Raw genomic sequence first — 21,635 nt, 5'->3', positions numbered from 1 at the left:
AAACCCAGTTCTCCCAGATAAGAGTCTGCATGCTTAACCACTACACCAAACTGTCTCTTTCAACCACCCTTTCAAGGACGACCTCTGCCAGAGCTATGGCTGACCCAAAGCCATTTCAGCAGGTGCAAGTGGAGGAGTGGGGAATCAAACCTGGCTCTCCCAGATAAGAGTCCACACACTTAACCACTACACCAAACTGACTCTCCTGCTTCCATCACCTACTTCCTTGCCCTTTTAAACTGGAGATGCTGGCGATTATACACACTGCCTTGTGATAGAATGTTATGTTGAAACTGAATGTATTAACTCTATAGCTATATGAAAAGGAAATGTTTCTTAGTGGTTTTCTATATCAAACGCTAAGACTGGCCAAACTTTCTAATATTTTCCCCCCACAAAAAAAAGGGAAAATAACCAAATCATATAGAGCAGACAGATGGAAATCTTCATTATGCTACTGTAGCCCCATAGGAGAAAGTCATTTAAAAAAGTATAATGGGAGTAAGGTTTATGACAATTATAATAAAAGAAGCATTTTAGGGTAGGTGCTGAGCTGATCTAATTGAGTCCACCTTCTGATGATATCAAGGGTGTGTGGCATATGCAAATGAGTTGTGCTAATGCACTCCAGCACCTCTTTTTCTATTAAATGACTCCTCCTCCTCCTAATAATAATAACAACAACAATAACTTTTTTGAGCAGGAACACACAGGAATGCAGTTCCGGCTGGCTTGGTGACAGGGGGTGTGGCCAAATATGCAAATGAGTCCCCGTTGGGCTTTTTTCTGGTAATTAACATTTTATTGGAGTTTTCCAGTACAAAAAAAACAAAACCAAACAAGATTGCAAAGGAACAAGGATGTAAATAACATTGCAGTGCAGTAAATAATATTGACTACAGCTAAGTAAGAAGTATGTATAAACCGTATTGGACAAGAGCATAACAGCTGCATTATGTATAAAAAAGGAAATCAAAGAGAGGAAGCCTAGCAATTAGATTAACATCAAGTTATTTAAGATGCCAGAATCAATCAATGACGGAATTTAAAGAATATCAGCGCAAAGAGTAAGGTATGCTATTACTATTATAAAGAGTACCTTCTGCAACAGTATTACGCACCTTTTGCAAGATGTAGACCACAACTAGCACAAACAGAGGAGGGAAGAAGATATTTCAACAGGGGAGGGGGGAGGAATTAGAGATAGGAGTAAATTGAGATATTCTGAATTGTATGGTTGGAGATCATGAGTTGCTACATAGTCTACATATGAAGAACATTTTTCTACCTGTTGGGCTTTTTCTACAAAAAGCCCTGTGCGAAACAATGGTGATGTCAGGGGGTGTGGCCTAATGTACAAATGAGTTGCTGCTGGGCTTTTTCTACAAGAAAGCCCTGCATGAAACAATGGTGATGTCAGGGGGTGTGGCCTAATGTACAAATGAGTTGCTGCTGGGCTTTTTCTACAAGAAAGCCCTGCATGAAACAATGGTGATGTCAGGGGGTGTGGCCTAATGTACAAATGAGTTGCTGCTGGGCTTTTTCTACAAGAAAGCCCTGCATGAAACAATGGTGATGTCAGGGGGTGTGGCCTAATGTACAAATGAGTTCCTGCTGGGCTTTTTCTACAAGAAAGCCCTGCATGAAACAATGGTGATGTCAGGGGGTGTGGCCTAATGTGCAAATGAGTTCCTGCTGGGCTTTTTCTACCCCAAAAAAGTGCCCTGATAATAATAATAGCTATCCTTTGACAATGACAAGATGGAAGAAACCGCCCACGATAGCAAAGAAAGGAACAATTATTTGAATGATTTCTGTGCCTCACAGAAGTTGCTGGAGACATCGATTAGAATCTGAGGAGCGGCTGCTGTGGTGGCAGAGGGTGCCATCAAGTCACGAATCCTAATCAGGGTGACCCTCCTTAGCCTCCAAGATTCGACAAGGTCAAGCTAGCCTGGGGCATCCAAGTCAGGGGGCATTGGTACCCAAATGCCAGGGGGAGATTTTGACCTTTCCCCTTCGAACAACGAATCCAACCTGTCTGCTTTCAAAACTCCACTCGGCTGAAAATATGTTTGCTGTGCAGCTCAGCAAACTTCTCTTTAGGAAACTCAACCCCTCTGTCCCCTTAGGCAGTCAAGGGAAATCCACAGTACTTTGTTTTCGAAGCATTCTAATAAATGTACTTTTCCCCTCAAGCAATCCAGCTACAATAATCTTCTTAGTACATTTTTTTAAATCCCATCTTTCTCTAGGGAGTTCAAGGTGGGGAACACGGCTTTCTCTTCCTCAGGTTATTCTCAGAACAATGAAGGAGGAGGAGAAGGAAGAGGAGGGGAAGAAGAAGAAGATGATGATAATTATGATGATGATATTGGAAGGCATTTAAAAGGTGTGCAGTCGCTTTAAATGCGATGGCCAGAACGCCCTTTGGAGTTCAATTATACTTGTTGCAACCTTGCTTCTGGCTCCACCCCAAATGTCTCCTGGCTCCACCTCCCAAATCCCCAGATATTTCTTGAAGTGGACCTGGTAACCCTACTACATACTCAGAGACCAACAAGATTTGGGGAGGGGGATGCAATTTTGAGATTCGAAACTCTCTTTGGCTCTCAGAAGCTCATAACCCCCACTCCCCACCCCACATCTGGGTGGTATCTGCTAGTGGAGTCCAGGCAAACTGTTCCACTGTGATCTACATGACTAGTCATAAGTACATAAGAGAAGCCATGTTGGATCAGGTCAGTGGCCCATCCAGTCCAACACTCTGTGTCACACAGTGGCCAAACTGCCCCCCCCCAAACAAAACAGGTGCCATCAGGAGGTCCATCAGTGGGGCCATGATGCTAGAAGCCCTCCCACCATGACACCCCCAACACCAAGAATACAGAGCATCACTGCCTGAGATAGAGAGTTCCAACAATACGCTGTGGCTAATAGCCACTGATGGCAGATGAGGCTGAGAGATCTTTCAAGAATTACTCTTGACAGAGCAGCTCTGAAAGAATTGTGACTGACCCAGGGTCATTCAGAAGGTGCATGTGGAGGAGGAGGAGGAAGAAGAAGATAATGAAGAAGAAGACAACGACTGCAGATTTATAACTCACCTTCCACTCTGAATCTCAGAGTCTCAGAGTGGCTTACGATCTCCTTTATCTTCTTCCTCCACAACAGACACCCTGTGAGAGCCAGTTTGGTGTGGAGAGCCAGTTTGGTGTAGTGGTTAAGTGTGCGGACTCTTATCTGGGAGAACCGGGTTTGATTCCCCACTCCTCCACTTGCACCTGCTGGAATGGCCTTGGGTCAGCCAGAGCTCTGGCAGAGGTTTTCCTTGAAAGGGCAGCTGATGTGAGAGCCCTCTCCAGCCCCACCCACCTCACAGGGTGTCTGTTGTGGGGGAGGAAGGTAAAGGAGATTGTGAGCCACTCTGAGATTCTTTGGAGTGGAGGGCGGGATATAAATCCAATATATCCAATCTTCTTCTTCTTCTGTGAGGTGGGTGGGGCTGAGGGGGCTCCCACAGCAGCTGCCCTTTCAAGGACAACTCCTATAAGAGCTATGGATGACCCAAGGCCATTCCAGCAGGTGCAAGTGAAGGAGTGGGGAATCAAACTGGGTTCTCCGCACACTTAACCACTACACCAGACTGGCTCTCAAGCTGGTAAGGTATTCATCAGGAGACACTGAGAGAGAAGAGGAAGGCTCTCCGGAGAGAGAGTCATTAGCCCAAGGTCACCCAGTGAACTTCCATAGGACAGTGGGGATTCAGATCTGGATCCTCCCAGTTAGTCTGCCTTAGAGGCCTCCAACATGGTGCTCACAGGCGTTATAATGCCTGCGCCCACCAAGTGCTCTTAGGAAGTGGGTGGGGCCAGGGCCGGCTCTTTCACTATGCACATTAGGTGATTGCCTTCTGGGGGCACCAAATGGGGCTTTTCATTTCCCCCACAATTTGTCTGCTTTTGAAAACTGGTTATCAAAGCAGGGTGCGTGTGTGTGTGTATGCCAATGCCAGAAGTTATCCTTGCCTAGGGTGCCAGCCAGTCTAGGGCCGGTCCTGGGTGGGGCTAGTTGGGGCTTTTGCCCGTCAGTTGTTTGTTCAGATTCAAAAGCATTCTTCTAAACAGAGATTCATGGTGAGAGTTGCACATAACTCTTGCTCCCAGACAGTTGGTAGCTGACTTCACCTTTGGCAGCAGCCAGGGGTAGAATTCTAGCAGGAGCTCCTTTGCATATTAGGCCACACCCCCTGACGTAACCAATCCTCCAAGAGCTTACAAAAAAAGAGCCTTGTACGCTCTTGGAGGATTGGCTACATCAGGGGGTGTGGCCTAATATGCAATAGCACCCCCTCCCCACCTCTGCTTAAGAGGGAAACTGCTCCCAGTGCCTGGAAAGCAGAATTACAGCACACTATAAAGTGGGGCTGCAACTTATGGGGCTGCAACTGTTTTAAATTACTGGTTTTATTGATTGTATGTGTACCTCTTGTACATTGCCTAGAGCCTGGCATTGCCTGGGATGATGCTATTCAAGGAGGAGGAGGAGGAGGAGGAGGAGAAGAAGAAGAAGAAGAAGAAGAAGAAGAAGAAGAAGAAGAAGAAGAAGAAGAAGAAGAAGAAGAAGAAGAAGAAGAAGAAGAAGAAGAAGTCCACCAGGTGAACTTCTCTTGATCACACTTCCTCAGCTACGTGGCAGGTGAGCTTTCAAGGCTTTTCATCCAAACTGATCAACATGTAGTTTTACATCCTCACCGTGGTTGTTTCTGCTACAAGGCCAGGTCACAACCTTGGTAATGTAACGAAACTTTATGTAATCTTCTCAGCTGCAGAGGAAGAAGCACAAAATCCTCAAGGTCATGTTCACGCCACTGAAGTCAAGCTTCCCCTGTCCAGCTAGGAATCTCATGCAGCTTGCACCTGGGTACTTATCCTTTAAATGACTGCATTGGCTGAGTTTGGTGCCGGCATGGTCTGTGACTTCAGGAATTGACCACAAGGTTAGGTAGGTTCGTGGGCAGACACAGAAAGCTCCAGAGACATCTAAGGAATAAGTCTCCACTAAAAAAACAAACAAACAGAAATACCCCCCCTTAACTATATGTTATTTAATTGGAAGAGGCAGCAGCAGACCAGTAGAAGAGGAGGTAGCTGTGGGAAACCATCCTACCCTTATTAAGAAAGTAGTCTAGTAGACATTACTGAAGTTAGACACAAATAACAGTTTGGTAAATTATCAGCTCCCTGACTGTGATCAGCAGGTAACTGAGCATCCTTGGCTCAATCAAGAAGATGTTCTAGGAGGAAACCAAAGCCCTCCCAATTCACAATATACGGCAGGATGAAAAGAATAGAACACAGTTGCCTAAGAGCACAATTGCTCAAGTTGGCCCAGTTTCTTCCAACAAATCAATACCAACAGTTATTGCAGCCCAAAATATTCTTTATTTCCCTACACAGAATTTAGGAGGGAAAATTAACTATTTAATCCCCACTGGGAACCCAGGAATAAAGCGCTCGTTTCGCTTTCCCTGGATTGTGTCTCTTGTTGTACCTATTTATTATTGAAAAGAAGACTGCAGATTTATACCCCGCCCTTCTCTCTGAATCAGAGACTCAGAGCGGTTTACAATCTCCTTTATCTTCTCCCCCCACAGCAGACACCCTGTGAGGTGGGTGGGGCTGAGGGGGCTCTCCCAGCAGCTGCCCTTTCAAGGACAACCTCTGCTAGAGCTACGGCTAACCCAAGGCCATTCCAGTAGCTGCAAGCGGAGGAGTGGGGAAGCAAACCCGGTTCTCCCAGATAAGAGTCCGCACACTTCACCACTACACCAAACTGGCTCTCAGCGCTGGGGAGAAGATACCTTATTGTCCCTCCAAATGATGTCACTGTTCTCTCTTAAAACTAACAGACCTCAAGAAAGAAAGAAGAGTCCCTAAAATGACTGCAAACACAAGGATCCGAGAGCGTAACACAGAGATCACAGGCAAAATGCCTTTACCGGAAAGATTAATATCTTTTCATTAAAGAGATGAAAGGTAATGTTGGCTCAGCATTTGCATTTAGATCGAGAAGGTGGTAAGTGTATTGACTGCTTACAGATTCATGTTGCCAAAGACAGGGAAGAAAGGGAGCACCCCGGAAAGAAGGTATTGTCTATTCCTCCCCCCCCCCCACCCACATATGAAAATAATACACTCAAGAGAATGTTCAAATTCCATCCTTTCTAATTTTTGATGTTTAGCACAAGCATGTCTTTTGCTACGGCAGGGTTTTTTTTTTTTTTTGAGCAGGAGCAGACAGGAACACAGTTCTGGCTGGCTTGGCACCAGGGGGTGTGATTTAATATGCAAATGAGTTCCCGCTGGGCTTTTTCTACAACAAAGTCCTGTGTGAGCCCGTTTGGGGTAGAACTGGGTTTGATTCCCCACTCTGGGAGAACTGGGTTTGATTCTCCACTCCTCCATCTGCAGCTGTTGCCGTGGCCTTGGGTCAGCCATAGCTCTTGTGGAGCTTTCCTTGAAAGGGCAGCTGCGGTGAGAGCTCTCTCAGCCCCACCTACCTCACAGGGTGTCTGTTGTGGGGGAGGACGGTAGAAGAGATTGCAAGCCACTCTGAGACTCTGAGATTCCAAGTGAAGGGTAGGGTATAAATCCAATATCATCTTCTTCTTGATGTCAAGGGGTGTGGCATAATATTTTTATTTATTTGTTTTAGGGAATGGGAAAGTCTTCAGGCTCCACTTTCGAAGTCCCCAGGTATTTCCTGAGTTGGACCAGACAACCCTAATGGACATCGATACACTCTTCACAGGAATTCATAAGGGGACATGGGTAAGATAAGAAATACAGCAGTTGGCTCAGCTCGTTCTGCATAGAACAGAATGATTGACGTTTGGCCAATCCTATTGATCAAGATGCATTTGCACCACGAAGGAATCTAATGTCAGCAATCCTTTGAAGTTCCCTCAGGAATTCTGCTCTCCAACGAGAATCAGTAGGCTACCCACAGTGGGTGGGGAGGGGGTGAACACTCTTCTGATACCCAGATTAAGCCAAAGTCTTCTGTCACGTTTGAAACAAAGATGGAACCAGAAACAAGCAACGTTTATCTCAAGACAAAATTGCTGTGCTTCTTTTATTCTTAGCTGATCACTGCATTCTTTACCAAGGTGGGGGAAAAAAAGCAAATTACTTGCTAAATAATAATTAGGGGAAACTTTTAGCATGGAAACAGCAATGCTAGCCACTGTGAAACTCCCCCGTTCAAAATAAATAATACTATTTCAATCACTGCCAAGATTGCAGTGTTGACAATAGTTCAAAACAATCAGCCTTCCTTAAAAAAAAAAATGTGTGCCGCATGTAGATATTTCTGTCTGATTTTTTTTATTATTTATCTTCTGTTTAGAAGAGGTGGGGGGGTTGTTTGCAATGTACTTTGGAATAGATTTTTTTTTCTCAAAGCAAAAAAAAAAAAAAAACAGCCTCAAACATATTCAAACATATTCAACTTCTTACTGTGGATTTATCCCCCTCTTCCCTTTATGTCAAGCCATTTTGTACCACCGGTTCCAGCATTTTAGATCCCCTAGTTTTGCATAAGGCCTCTTTCTGCCTAAAAATCTATGCATCGAAAATGGGTTCCCTAATGCAGCTCTGCAGATATAATTTGCCCCCGATTCTTCTCCATCTTCATTTCTGACAGATGTCATGCTCCCTAAAGGAAACAAACAAACAAACAAACAAACAACACACACACACACATCGAAAACCTTAAAAAAGAGAACAAAATACCCTCTGTGTGTGCCTTGTTAAAATAAAAAATGGATATTGTTCTGCAAATTATTTGAGTGTGCTATGAACTCTGAAGAGCGTGCGGGTTTCAAAACAAATTTCCTGCAGAAAAATCCATAAATAAAACATCACTTGGAGAGGCTGGGGGAAAAGACGTCTGCAGCCAAGAAATAAGCATTTCCTGCGTGGAGCAAAATCACACAAGCAAGAATCACCAACAGAGACACACATGGCTGGAATTGATCTTTGGAATGGTCAAAAACGCAAACACAGTTTCAACCATCGCTACGCCTCTAGGGCCGGTTCTAAATGTTACCAACATGTACACTCTGTGCCAGTTTGGTGTAGTGGTTAAGTGCGGGGACTCTTAACTGGGAGAACTGGGTTTGATTCCCCACTCCTCCACTTCCAGCTGCTGGAATGGCCTTAGGTCAGCCATAGCTCTGGAAGAGGTTGTCCTTGAAAGGGCAGCTGCTGTGAGAGCCCTCTCCGCCCCACCCACTTCACAGGGTGTCTGTTGTGGGGGAGGAACATAAAGGAGATAGTGAGCCGCTCTGAGATTTGGAGTGAGGTGTGGGATATAAATCCAATATCATCATCATCATCCTCTTCTTCTTCTTCTTCTGGGTGAGCCAAATCTTGGCTATGTGAGCTTCTCCTTCCTTAGAACACCACATTGCATGAGTAATGCATCCACCACACCTAAAGTATGGACACGTTTCACACAGATGGGGAGTAAAATATGCTGATGTTTTTCATGACTCCTGGATCATATGTGCGGCATTCAGCACACAGGCTTGACATTTTCACAGAGGCAGTGGGCAATGCCCCATAACCCCATCCTCAATCCCCCTACTCTCAATAATTCAAGGAGAGGTATTAAGCAATGGGGATAGATGACATTGGTAACGATGCTCTAGGGATTTTCCCCGGTCTCTATGTTCTTTACTTCAGAGATGAAGAGAACTTCCCAGAGCATCACCTGGAACTGAAACCACTTCCTCTTCCACCAATGCAAAGTACCCCTCCCCCTGAAAAAATTCCCCAGCCACTGCTGGAACATGCCTGGGAACCCTATAGAGCCACTTTGATGAAGTGGCTTAAGTATGTGGACCAGATTTGATTCCCTATGGCTCTACATGCAGCTGCTAGAGTGACCTTGAGTCAGCCACAACTTCTCTCAGAGCTGTTCACTCAAGAGCAGTTCTCGAAAGAGAGAGGTCTCTCAGCCCCACCTATCTCACAGGGTGTCTTTTGTGGGGAGGGGAAGAGAAAGCAGATTGTAAGCCGCTCTGAGACTCCGAGTGAAGGGTGGAGGATAGACCCAATCTCCTCCCCCTCCTCCACCACCATCATAATTCAGCCTCAGGTTATTTAAAGGTTGAAAGATTAATGCCAGTGACAAATGAGAAGCCAGTATACACTCTGCCTTGTGGACTCTATCGAATATTCCAGTTGCCATGCTCTGAACCAACTGCAGGTTGCAATTACACACACTAAAAAAAAAAATGCACTTTCGATCAATTTTAAATGCACTTCCCAACTGGATTTTGCCCACACAGTAGAAGGTGCACTGAAAATGGATTGAAAGTGCATTATTTAGCGTGTGTGATAGCACCTGGGGTTTTTTTTGGCCACTGTGTGACAGAGTGTTGGACTGGATGGGCCGTTGGCCTGATCCAACATGGCTTCTCTTATGTTCTTCTGTGACACAGAGTGTTGGACTGGACGGGCCGTTGGTCTGATCCAACATGGCTTCTCTTATGTTCTTCTGTGACACAGAGTGTTGGACTGGACGGGCCGTTGGTCTGATCCAATGCGGCTTCTCTTATGTTCTTATGTGACACAGAGTGTTGGACTGGATGGGCCATTGGCCTGATCCAACATGGCTTCTCTTATGTTCTTCTGTGACACAGAGTGTTGGACTGGACAGGCCGTTGGTCTGATCCAACACGGCTTCTCTTATGTTCTTCAGTGACACAGAGTGTTGGACTGGAAGGGCCGTTGGCCTGATCCAACATGGCTTCTCTTATGTTCTTCTGTGACACAGAGTGATGGACTGGACGGGCCGTTGGCCTGATCCAACATGGCTTCTCTTATGTTCTTCTGTGACACAGAGTGTTGGACTGGATGGGCCGTAGGTCTGATCCAACATGGCTTCTCTTATGTTCTTCTGTGACACAGAGTGTTGGACTGGACGGGCCGTTGGTCTGATCCAATGCGGCTTCTCTTATGTTCTTATGTGACACAGAGTGTTGGACTGGACGGGCCGTTGGCCTGATCCAACATGGCTTCTCTTATGTTCTTCTGTGACACAGAGTGATGGACTGGACGGGCCGTTGGCCTGATCCAACATGGCTTCTCTTATGTTCTTCTGTGACACAGAGTGTTGGACTGGATGGGCCGTAGGTCTGATCCAACATGGCTTCTCTTATGTTCTTCTGTGACACAGAGTGTTGGACTGGATGGGCCGTTGGCCTGATCCAACATGGCTTCTCTTATGTTCTTCTGTGACACAGAGTGTTGGACTGGACGGGCCATTGGTCTGATCCAACATGGCTTCTCTTATGTTCTTATGTGACACAGAGTGTTGGACTGGACGGGCCGTTGGCCTGATCCAACATGGCTTCTCTTATGTTATGTGACACAGAGTGTTGGACTGGACGGGCCGTTGGCCTGATCCAACATGGCTTCTCTTATGTTCTTCTGTGACACAGAGTGTTGGACTGGAGGGGCCGTTGGCCTGATCCAACATGGCTTCTCTCATGTTCTTATCGCAGCTGCCGTGGACTAACAAATCTGTTCTGGAATAAACAACGATTCCAAAAGCTGCTCGCTTCATTTTTTTTTTAAACTAACCAAGAACAATATATCTGTCTGCTCATCTCTAAAGCCTAAGTTTCTGTGATGCAATGGGATGGCTGACGGAAGGTGACTTTGTTGTGGATGAAGAATTCATGCTGCTGTTCTGTACGAGTTCCTCTTAATAACTAGAAAGCAGGGGAGGAAAATGAATTCGTTCAGAGGGGAAATTAAAAAAAAATGGCCAGATACCATGCAATCTACATTTCGATATCCTATCCTCAGCACCTATCTCCTCTTCAGTACGACATGCAGCCATGGAAGGATCTAAAATGTATATTAGGGCGAATACGTACACCCACCTAAATGTACAAAACAACAAATTACATCCTTGTCAATTTAGCTTAAATTAATGACAGCAACCTCCATAAGCATCTCCGGCTAAGTGATGGCTAAAAATTAATAAAAAGAACTAGAGAACATGAACCACATTGATCTTGGAGTGAATGCAGTTACCTTAAAACAGTTTTGAGCCGTGATTGCCACTGCAAATGTATTTGAAGAAGGGCGAAAACTCGTGTCTGTCTCCTATTTTTAACTCTCCGCTCAACTCTTTTTGTTGACTGGTGTCACGGAGAAAAAGCACATTTTAACTAGCACGACTGCAGGTGAAAGAACTAAGATGGAGTCAGCCTTCATTAGGTCTGGCATATGTTTTATCGACAATGGCATTCCTGTTTGAAAATCAAAAGAAATAACCCCACTCTATCGACTTGGCATGGGAAACTGTAGATCTACATCAAGCGTTAACGGTTGGCCACATTTGGACATATGAAGCTGCCTTGTACTGAATCAGACCCTCGGTCCATCAAAGTCAGCATTGTCTTCAGACTGCCAGAGGCTCTCCAGGGTCTCAAGCTGAAGTTTTTCATGCCTACTTGCCTGGACCCTTTTTAGCTGGAGATGCCGGGGACTGAACCTGGGACCTTCTGCTTCCCAAGCAGATGCTCTACCACTGAGCCACCCCCCCCCATCATTCCTCCCTTTCTTTTGTAGTGTCTTGGTTCTCCAGCCAGTCACAACACTCGACACACCTGTGATGATACACCCTTGCCCAGTACATTTATTTTCTTCCTGGCTTTAGAAGCAATGACTTATTGCTGTCTTTGTTTCGTAGTTCCCCATTCGAACACAGAGAATTTGAGGCCGGTCAGAGCTTCATTTGTCTCAGCGCTTCCTGGAGATCACCATCAGTATCTGTTTTCCATGCAAGGGAAAGTCAAATGAAGGAAGTCCCCAAGCAAGTATAGAGAATGCATTTTTGTCAGCACTTAGAAACTACAGAAAGCCCTCAGAGAATTAGGATTCATGCAAAGGGCTGTCACAACAGACAGGAACTTCAGTTTCTTGTTTTCTAGAGATGAATCATTGGGGTTTGCTCAGCCAAATTGGTAGGAATGACTGGCACAGAGGCCACTGTTTTGGATAGGGTTGCCAAGTCCAATTAAAGAAAAATCTGGGGACTTTGGGGGCGGAGCCAGGAGACTTTGAGGGTGGAGCCAGGAGACATTGGGGGTGGAGCCAGGAACAAGGATGTGACAAGCATAATTGAACTCCAAGGGAGTTCTTGCCATCACATTTAAAGGGACTGCACACCTTTTTAAATGCCTTTCTTCCATAGGAATTAATTAAGGATAGGGTCACCATCTTTTGGGGCTCATAGAATTGGACCCTCTGGTCCAATCATTTTGAAACTTGGGGGGTATTTTGGGGAGAGGCACTAGATGCTATACTAAAAATTTGGTGCATCTACCTCAAAAATAGCCCCCCCAGAGCCCCCAATACCCACAGATCAATTCCCTATGGGAATCATTCTCCATAGGAAATAATAGAGTGCCCAGTAAACATTTCCCTCCCCCCATGCTTTCTAAAGGGGGGGGACCTCCAAACCAGGGAATCCCCTGCCCCCTCCCTCTCTCACACACACAAATACTTACTAGATCTTCTTCCTGCAGAACTCTACTTGCTGTGAAAACGAAAGCAAAAGAAAGGGAGGGGCCGTTCTCCATGGAAACTATTACTGACCCTTTCCAATGAAGCCCTTCCTGTTTTCTGTTTCCTGCGCAGCCTTAAAGGCACACATTTTACAAATGGATCAGGAGCTCTACAACTACATGATGCCTACACGCATGTTCTCCCTCCCCCCCGCTTCCGGATTTTTGGAGAGCGGGGGAGGAGGCTGCAAATTCGGGGGTCCCCCGCCAGGGCAGGGGGGTTGGAAAGCCTAGTTTTGGACCTGGACATAAGAAACACAGGTTTCTCTTTAAGAACGCAAGCCTGGGCTGGCTGGATCAGGCCAAAGAGAGTCTACCGCCAACACTGCTAGTCAACTATGAAGATGAGAGTCACCAGACTAGATCCAGAACTCGGGGATGAACAAAAGGTGCCCTTTCTATCTAAGGGGCCACCTTTCCCCATGTATACCTTAGAGAGCACCGCATTCAGGAGTCCAAAATCTGCCATCCATCGTCGGACCAAGGGAGGCCAGACTAAGCTACATGAGCCAGGGCCTTCTCAATGGCAGCACCAACATTATGGAATGCTCTCCCAGAGGCCATAAGAGTCCCATGGGACCTCTCCCAATTCCACAGGGCCTGTAAAACTGAACTCTTTTGACAGGCCTACAATAACTAATGTGGGATGAGGCTGCCACTGCTATACCACTGAGCAATACGATCAGTAGGACCACTAACAGATTAACAAAAGAATTAGACATCATTATAGTCTGATCCGCCGATGTTAATTTTTTTCCCCATAGCACCAAATATCTAGTTTTTAAATTGTGCATTTTTTAAATCGTTTTAAAACTGTAACTCAAATTGTTTTTTTTATCGTGATGGTTAGCCGCCCAGAGTCCGTTTGCAGCATGGGCAACATATAAATCCAAGGTAAATAAATAAAATAAATAAATGTTATGAGTGGAAACATTTATTTTGAAAGTGGAAGATTTTTTTTTTGGGGGGGGGAGAAGGAAATTGAATGACTCCTTCCATGAGAGGAAGGGCCCTTTTGGATTCAACTTGCTGTGATTCTTTTTGCTTCAAGGACTCTACGTATAGGGGGAGGGGCACTCATGGGGGAAAAAAGCATGCAGCAGAGAGCTGAAAAAGAAACTACAAAATAATGCCAAACATCAAGGCATTAAATGACGAAGCCTGAAAACTTCTGGATAACTTGCTTATACTTTCCCCCTTGATCTTGAACATATGAACCTATGAAGCTGCCTTCTACTGAATCAGACCCTCGGTCCATCAAAGTCAGTCTTGTCTACTCAGACTGGCAGCGGCTCTCCTGGTTCTCAAGCTGAGGTTTTTCAAGTCTACTTGCCTGGACCCTTTTTTAGTTGGAGATGCTGGGGATTGAACCTGGGACCTTCTGCTTTCCAAGCAAATGCTCTACCACTGAGCCACTATCCCTCCCCTAACCATCCAGTGTATCTTAAGATACACGGGGGAGGGGGGCTTTATATTGGTTATGTTGGAAATCAGATCAGAAATATATTATCGGTTATACCCCGCCTCGCCCCGAACTCACCTTCCTAGCCAAAATAATTTTGTAACCCTTTTACGATACAATCCCGCTGCACAGGGTGGTGACAATGGAGAGGCTTAAGCTGTTAACAGGAAATAATGTGTGGTTCAGTTCTTGCTCTGCCACATTCTATCCAGTTTGTTCAATACTGGAAACGCTCTTTGTATGCAAATAGCATCATTATTTCATGTATCGCTACTGACCTTTAGAACAAAGTGGAGAATGGGAGGCCACTTCATTCCTACCTATTGATTTTTTTCAATTTCCAGCAAATTGGTTTTATCTCAAGATTGTTTATATATCGGGGAAAGGAGAAAAATGCCCAGCGTAACTGGTGGAAATCATAATAAAGACTCTTGAACTTCGTAGCCGGTTATCATTAATATAGGAACCAGAAGCCTCTGCTCAGAATTCCCATCTACTTACAATTAAGGAATCGACATTTACTTACGACGAAGCATTTCTTCATTTCAAACTTCACCAACGCATTTGACACGTTGAAAATAACGAAAGCCATCCATAGCGAACCCTTTGACCGAATGTTGGGTTTTGTACACAACCCTAGAAGGCATATCTGTGGTTTTGACACTATGATAATGCACTTTGTACACTTTCCACAATGGTGACACTCAGTTGCGAGTGAGCCTTGGTTGTCAAGTTTAGTATAACCCAAAACGTGTTATCACCGCCAACATACCCAAAATCTCCATGGCTCCAGAAATTGTGGAGTGGTAGAGTGGACGCTCAACATGATGAAAATTCATACAAACGCCATTAACTGTACGATCCTGCACATATTATAGCTAGGATAAAACTCAATCACCACCGGGAAGACATTTTCAAAAGTCATTCAGAAGCAAGGCACCCCACCCGAATTTTAAGAACCAACAAGATTTTCCAGGGGATAAATTTTTGAGAGTCAAAGTTCCCCTCATATCTGAGAAATGGAGTTTTTGAATCTCAAAAACTTTCACCCTGCAAAATCTTGTTGGTGTCTAAGGCACTACTCTTCAACTGCAGATCAACATGGCTACCACTTGAAATTACCATACTGACATTGAATATTAGACCAATATGGCTACCCCCCTGAAACTACCATACTGAAATTGAATATTAGACCAACATGGCTATTCATATGAAGTTACCACACTGAGCTTGAATATCAGACCAACATGGCTATTCACCTGAAGTTACCATACTGAAATTGAATATTAGACCAACATGGCTATTCACCTGAAACTACCATACCGAAATTGAGTATTAGACCAACATGGCTACCCATCTGAAACAACCACATTGAACTTGAATATCAGACCAGCATGGCTACCCACCTAAAATTACCACACTGAACTTGAATATCAGAGCAACATGGTTACCCACCTAAAATTACCACACTGAAGTTGAATATAACAGTAATCCTGAAAACACTGTTGAGGGACTAAGCATTGTTCAGTAGACCTGTTCAGGATTGCTCTCTAACAACATTAATAAACAATTCCCACAATACTTTTAAAGCATCCAATTTGTGTCAATTTAACATCACAACAAGAAGCATCAGGACTAAGAAGCTACCCAGAAAGCTTAGCAGCTATCTCAGACTGGAAAGTGCACCTCCGGATCAAGAGTTGCTTCAAATATATCAGAACACTGCATTGGACTCCTCCTCTGAAATTACATACAACACTTTTGACCTTGGATAACCTTTCTTATCCTACAAAGAGTGAGATATATACATATTTTTTTTGCTGAGTGATATTACAGAAAGAACTTCCTCTGTAGATGGCAGGAAATCTCTAAAGAACCAAAGAGAATTTAAGCAGCTTACTTGCGTAAGACCTTTATCTGTTTTATGAGATTCCAAATTAGCAACATCTTAATTTGAAAAGAGATAATAGATGTCTGATTAAAACTCTAAAACCACATTAATTTTGGTGATTCATTATCACGTATAATCCTCACCATTGTTAAAAGTTTGCAGTTATCAGGCACTGAAAGTCTGACAAGCCTTCAGCTGTGTGCTCATTCTCGAAACTAGAACTTCCTTCCTCTTTGGCTCTCAGTTTCCCATGATGCCTCCACGAGCAGTCCTATCTACTAATCTGAGGAATAAATTGGAGAATTGAAGTTGGATTCAATGATTCCACCCTATCAAACCGAATCCCATTATTCCTTTCTGCCAAATCTTCCTCCAATGGAGTATGGCTTTCTTTTGCATATAGATGTGTCTATATGCATATAGAATCATTGAGTTGGAAGGGACCTCTAGGGTCATCTAGTCCAACCCCCTGCACAATGCAGGAAACTCACAAAGACCTCCCCCTAAATTCACAGGATCCTCATTGCTGTCGGATGGCCATCTAGCCTCTGTTTATAAACCTCGAAGGAAGGAGAACCCACCACTTCCTGAGGAAGCCTGTTCCACTGTGGAACTGCTCTATCAGAATCATAGAGTTGGAAGGGACCTCTAGGGTCATCTAGTCCAACCGCCTGCACAATGCAGGAAACTCGCAACCCCCTCCCCCTAAATTCACAGGATTTTCATTGCTGTCAGATGGCCATCTAACCTCTGTTTATAAACCTCCAAGGAAGGAGAACCCACCACTTCCCGAGGAAGCCTGTTCCACTGAGGAACTGCTCTATCAGAATAATAGAATCATAGAGTTGGAAGGGACCTCTAGGGTCATCTAGTCCAACCCCCTGCACAATGCAGGAAACTCACAAATACCTCCCCCTAAATTCACAGGATCTTCATTGCTGTCAGATGGCCATCTAACCTCTGTTTATAAACCTCCAAGGAAGGAGAACCCACTACTTCCTGAGGAAGCCTGTTCCGCTGAGGAACTGCTCTATCAGAATCATAGAATCATAGAGTTGGAAGGGACCTCTAGGGTCATCTAGTCCAATGCTGGAAACTCACAAACACCTTCACAGGATCCTCATTGCTGTCAAATGGCCATTTAGCCTCTGTTTAAAAGATGTATCTATATGCAAAAGAAAGCCATGCTCCATACTCCATCTTAAATGCTCAGAAGCAATAATCCAAACATGTGGCACCAGATAATCAAGGCAGATAAAGAATAAGACATAAGATGGGGCTCTTCCACCAGGCTTTTAGCTGAACCCACGGACACCTAACACGATCAGCCCCTCCTGTTACAAAACAGCCCAGACCTTTTTTTTTAGCTGCTCACATGAATTATACTTGTTAGGACCTGAATTGAACATCAGAACGTTATTGAGCAGACTTAGGCAGATACTGCCAACTTATTGTTTTAAAAACTGCATATTGTACACTGTTTAATTGAGAATTTTAAAATGTTTTTAATAATGCATTGGGTCCTATTTATCTTCATAACCTGCCCTAATCCTGCCCTGGTAGGATGGGGGGATAGAAATCCCATCAACAACAAACAAACAAGCAAACGGATGAAGAAGATGCATTTGCATCATTTGAATGCAAACCCACAGCATTATGTCCATCTCTTTTTGACATTGTTATTAATTTGCTGATTAAAAAGCCCACGTATGTGACTTACTTCTCGGTCCAGCATGGCCGGTGACACCACGGTGACGATGTCTCCTTTCTCCGGGTCAATATAGAACATGTTCGGTGACGGCTTGTCTGGCGTCTGCTTAAGGATGTTATATCTTAGCAGGGCATTGTCTGTAGCGGGGTCATCAGCATCAAAGGCTGTCACTCTCATCACCGTACTTCCTGGGGAGGGGGAGATAATTCAAATCAAATCATCATTAGGGGTGATCTGATTGGGCCATAATTCCACAATTCTCTCCCTACTACAAGGAACTGATTTTTAAAAGCTGCATCTGGAACACAAAAACTGGACTCTTAAGAGTTGATAACAGACTGTGTCCTATCCATAATCATTAAAAAATTAGTTCCATATGTGGCTATAGTTGAGCCACGACATAGGTTGACATTTTTTAAAAAACTATAATCTATCTATCTATCTATCTATCTATCTATCTATCTATCTATCTATCTATCTATCTATCTATCTATCTATCTATCTATCTATCTATCTATCTATCTATCATCTAATTTTGATCATCATTTCTATTCAGCTTTCATTGCATTTATCCTACCCTTTTAGTTCCAATGATCGCGATTCCTCTCTGAAATCACTACATTTATCTAAGTTCATTGTTTTGTGTGTTCCTCAAGGCATTGAACGGCATAATATCTTAGTATTGTTGTAAATTATGGATTTGCCATTTTATTTTTACATATGAAGCTGCCTTCTACTGAATCAGACCCTCGGTCCATCAAAATCAGTATTGTCTACTCAGACTGGCAGCGGCTCTCCAGGGTCTCAAGCTGAGGTTTTTCACGCCTGTTTGCCTGGACCCTTTTTAGTTGGAGATGCCGGGGATCAAACCTGGGACCTTCTGCTTCCCAAGCAGATGCTCTACCACTGAGCCATCGTCCCTCCCCGGTGAGGAGGTTTTTCTGGTTCACTCTCTGTACAAATCTGAAGCTTTTTGTTTGCATTTTTGATTGCTATATGTTTCTAAAAACGTTAATAAACAGTTGTTTTTCTTTTAAAAAAAATTATCCCGTGATCACAAGGACGGCACACATTGAGAAATAAATATATCCATGCCTTTCTAAAATGTCCTGATGTCTGGCATGCATAAACACAGGAGGAAAGAGATTTTTCGGTATCCTTGTGTACACATTTTCCCCAAGATCAAGGAAGTCCTGGAAAAGTACATCCATATTCATTCAGTGTCCCTAACATTCTCACAATATACTTTTAATTTCACATCAGAGCTTATACAGTTTAAGATTCTTTAAAAAGCTGGGGTGGAATTCTAGCAGGAGCTCCTTTGCATATTAGGTCACACCTCCCTGATGTAGCCAATCCTCCAAGAGCTTGCAAGGCTCTTTTTCCTAAGATCTTGGAGGATTGGCTGCATCAGGGAGGTGTGGCCTAATATGCAAAGGAGCTTCTGCTAGAATTCCACCCCTGCTAAAAAGGATAGCAAAACTATATCCCATTAGAGCTTCCCAAACTTGAGTCTAATCATTCTTAAAACTACTTTCATCTTCCCCTAAACATATTGATTATTGTCATTACAAGAGCATAATTTAGAATTTTAGTCATAACAACTAAGTCTCAGATTTAACAGCCATTCTGTAATAATGAACCTCCATAATATTCTGACGTTTAGCATAAATCTTTTCATGAAACAGTAACGGAAGTGCTCCTTTCAGGTTTAAACATATTTTAAGCCCAGAATAGCATTAATTTAAGCAATAATAATATAACAAGCATGTGTTTTATCTGTGAGGGAGACTTTTTCTTTGTTTCTTTTACAGGTCTTGCAGCAATGCGGACAATCTTTCTGCTAGCTGCATTTCAATCACATTTCTCTACAGTGTCCATGTTTTAAAAAAGAAATTATAAGCCATCAAATACTATTCTGTCATCACATTCCTCCATTGTGATGTTGTCATTCGCAATCTTATCCCATTCACAATCTTCATGGAGTTTAGGACAGTAAATGTGGTTCTTGTTTCCTTCATTTAGACTTTTACAACTGCCCTGGAAGGTAAGTTGGGCTTAGAAAGTGACTAACTGCCCAAAGTGCCTCCACATCTGTGTGATAGCCAGGATTTTTTTTTGTAGAAAAAGCCCAGCAGGGGTTCATTTGCATATTAGGCCACACCCCCTGACATCACAATTGTTTCACACAGGGCTTTTTTAAAGAAAAAGCCCATCAGGAACTTATTTGCATATTAGGCCACACCCTCTGATGCCAAGCCAGCCAGAATTACATTCCTGTAGATTCCTGCCCCCCCCCCCTCAAAAGCCCTGGTGATAGCCTAACAGCAGTGCTTTTCAGCCTTCCCAGACTTGACATTCACTGAACAGTAAGTACCATAACATTGGAGTCATGTGACAGGAAAAGGAAGGGGCAGACTTTGCCAGTGTTTAACTGTGGGTAGCAGAGCAAAAGAGCCCAGGACAGGAAACAGAGGCTGGATCTGTTGGAGGTGCTTCAGTTGCATATACTGAGTAGGGGGGAGTTGGACTAAATGACCTTCTAGGCACCTTCCAGATGCACAACAAGCTGAGCAACAGGACATGTACCATAGTAAAGAACAGGTTCCTTGATAGGCAAGGATGGGATTCTAGCAGACTGCGTTGCATATTAGGCCACACACCCCTGATGTAGCCAATCCTCCAGGAGTGTACAAAGCTGTTTTTCATAAGTTCTTGGAGGATTGGCTACATCAGTGGTATGTGGCCTAATATGCAAAGGAGCTCCTGCTAGAATTCCACCTTTGCTGATAAAGATGGCCTAGACTAACCCAATTTTCTCAACTCTTGGAAGCTAAGCAGCATCAGTCCCAGTTAGTACTTGGAGGGTGGGACCCCCAAGGATGTCCAGGGTTGCTACACAGAGGCAGGCAATGCCAAACCACCTCTGAATGTCTCTTGCTTTGAAAAACCTGCAGAGTTCCTGCCTGGGTGGGAGACCCTCAAGGACATCCGGGGTTGCTACGCAGAGGCAGGCAATGGCAAACCACCTCTGAATGTCTCTTGCCTTGACAACCCTACAAGGTGGCCATAAATTGGATGCAACTTGGCAACACGTTCCACTACCGATGAATAAACCAGAAGTCATAAGAACATAGGAGAAGCCATGTTGGATCAGGCCAACGGCCCATCCAGTCTAAAACTCTGTGTCGCACAGTGACCAAAAAACCCAGGTCCATCAGGAGGTCCATCAGTGAGGCCAGGACACTAGAAGCCCTCCCACTGTGTCCCCCCCAAACACCAAGAATACAAAGCATCACTGCCCCAGAGTAATGGAGGACTCCTCTCTACTGATGAATGGCGCTCCTTTAGACTTGCCAATCCCCAGGTCCCAGCTGGGGCTCTCCCACTTTCCCAGGCTCCTTCCCACCCCCAGTCAGCTGGTCAGTGGGGGGAAGCTCTGCCCTCACAGCTACCATGTGCCTTTCCCCTTCAGAACGTTAGGTGAAAGCTTGCAAAGGCTTCCTTTTTGGATGGTGTGTCTGTATCTTTAAGACTGAATGGGGGTGGGGTGAGCAGGCAGAACAACGTGGCCACTCCCAGGCGCGGTGAAAGCAGCCCAGACCCTCCGTTTGTTGTACAAGTTTTTCAGAGGTTGTTTGCATAGTGAAGGGTAAACTTGAACCTTTGGTTTCTGTGTTATTGGAAATTCAGCAACTCGTGAGTAAATTGCCCCAATGAGACCACATGAGTGCGGGATTGCCAACTGTTTTATTTTTGCTTCTGTGTGTGTGTGTGTGTGTGTGCATGTGTGTGTGAGAGAGAGATGATTTGCAGCTGCTTGGGTGAGGAAATGAAGACTATCCAGGGGAAATGGACTGCTGTGTTTTTATTTATTTATTTTAGGGAGAGTCTCCTGGCTCCACCCCCAGAGTCTCCC

General features: G+C 44.3%; 1 protein-coding gene across 1 annotated transcript in view; it reads right to left on the bottom strand.

The window, feature by feature from the left end:
- Positions 1-21,635, bottom strand: part of CDH13 (cadherin 13) — a 1,257,603-nt gene that overhangs the window by 388,113 nt on the left and 847,855 nt on the right. The window contains exon 7 of the mRNA XM_060253738.1: positions 17,726-17,904. Coding sequence (XP_060109721.1) covers positions 17,726-17,904 — 179 coding nt within the window. The remainder of the gene's footprint in view (positions 1-17,725; positions 17,905-21,635) is intronic.

This window comes from Heteronotia binoei, chromosome 14, assembly GCF_032191835.1.
Source record: "Heteronotia binoei isolate CCM8104 ecotype False Entrance Well chromosome 14, APGP_CSIRO_Hbin_v1, whole genome shotgun sequence".
Taxonomy (NCBI): domain Eukaryota; kingdom Metazoa; phylum Chordata; class Lepidosauria; order Squamata; family Gekkonidae; genus Heteronotia; species Heteronotia binoei.
The sequence above is the reverse complement of the archived record's forward strand: the minus strand, read 5'-3'. Positions and strand labels throughout refer to the sequence as shown.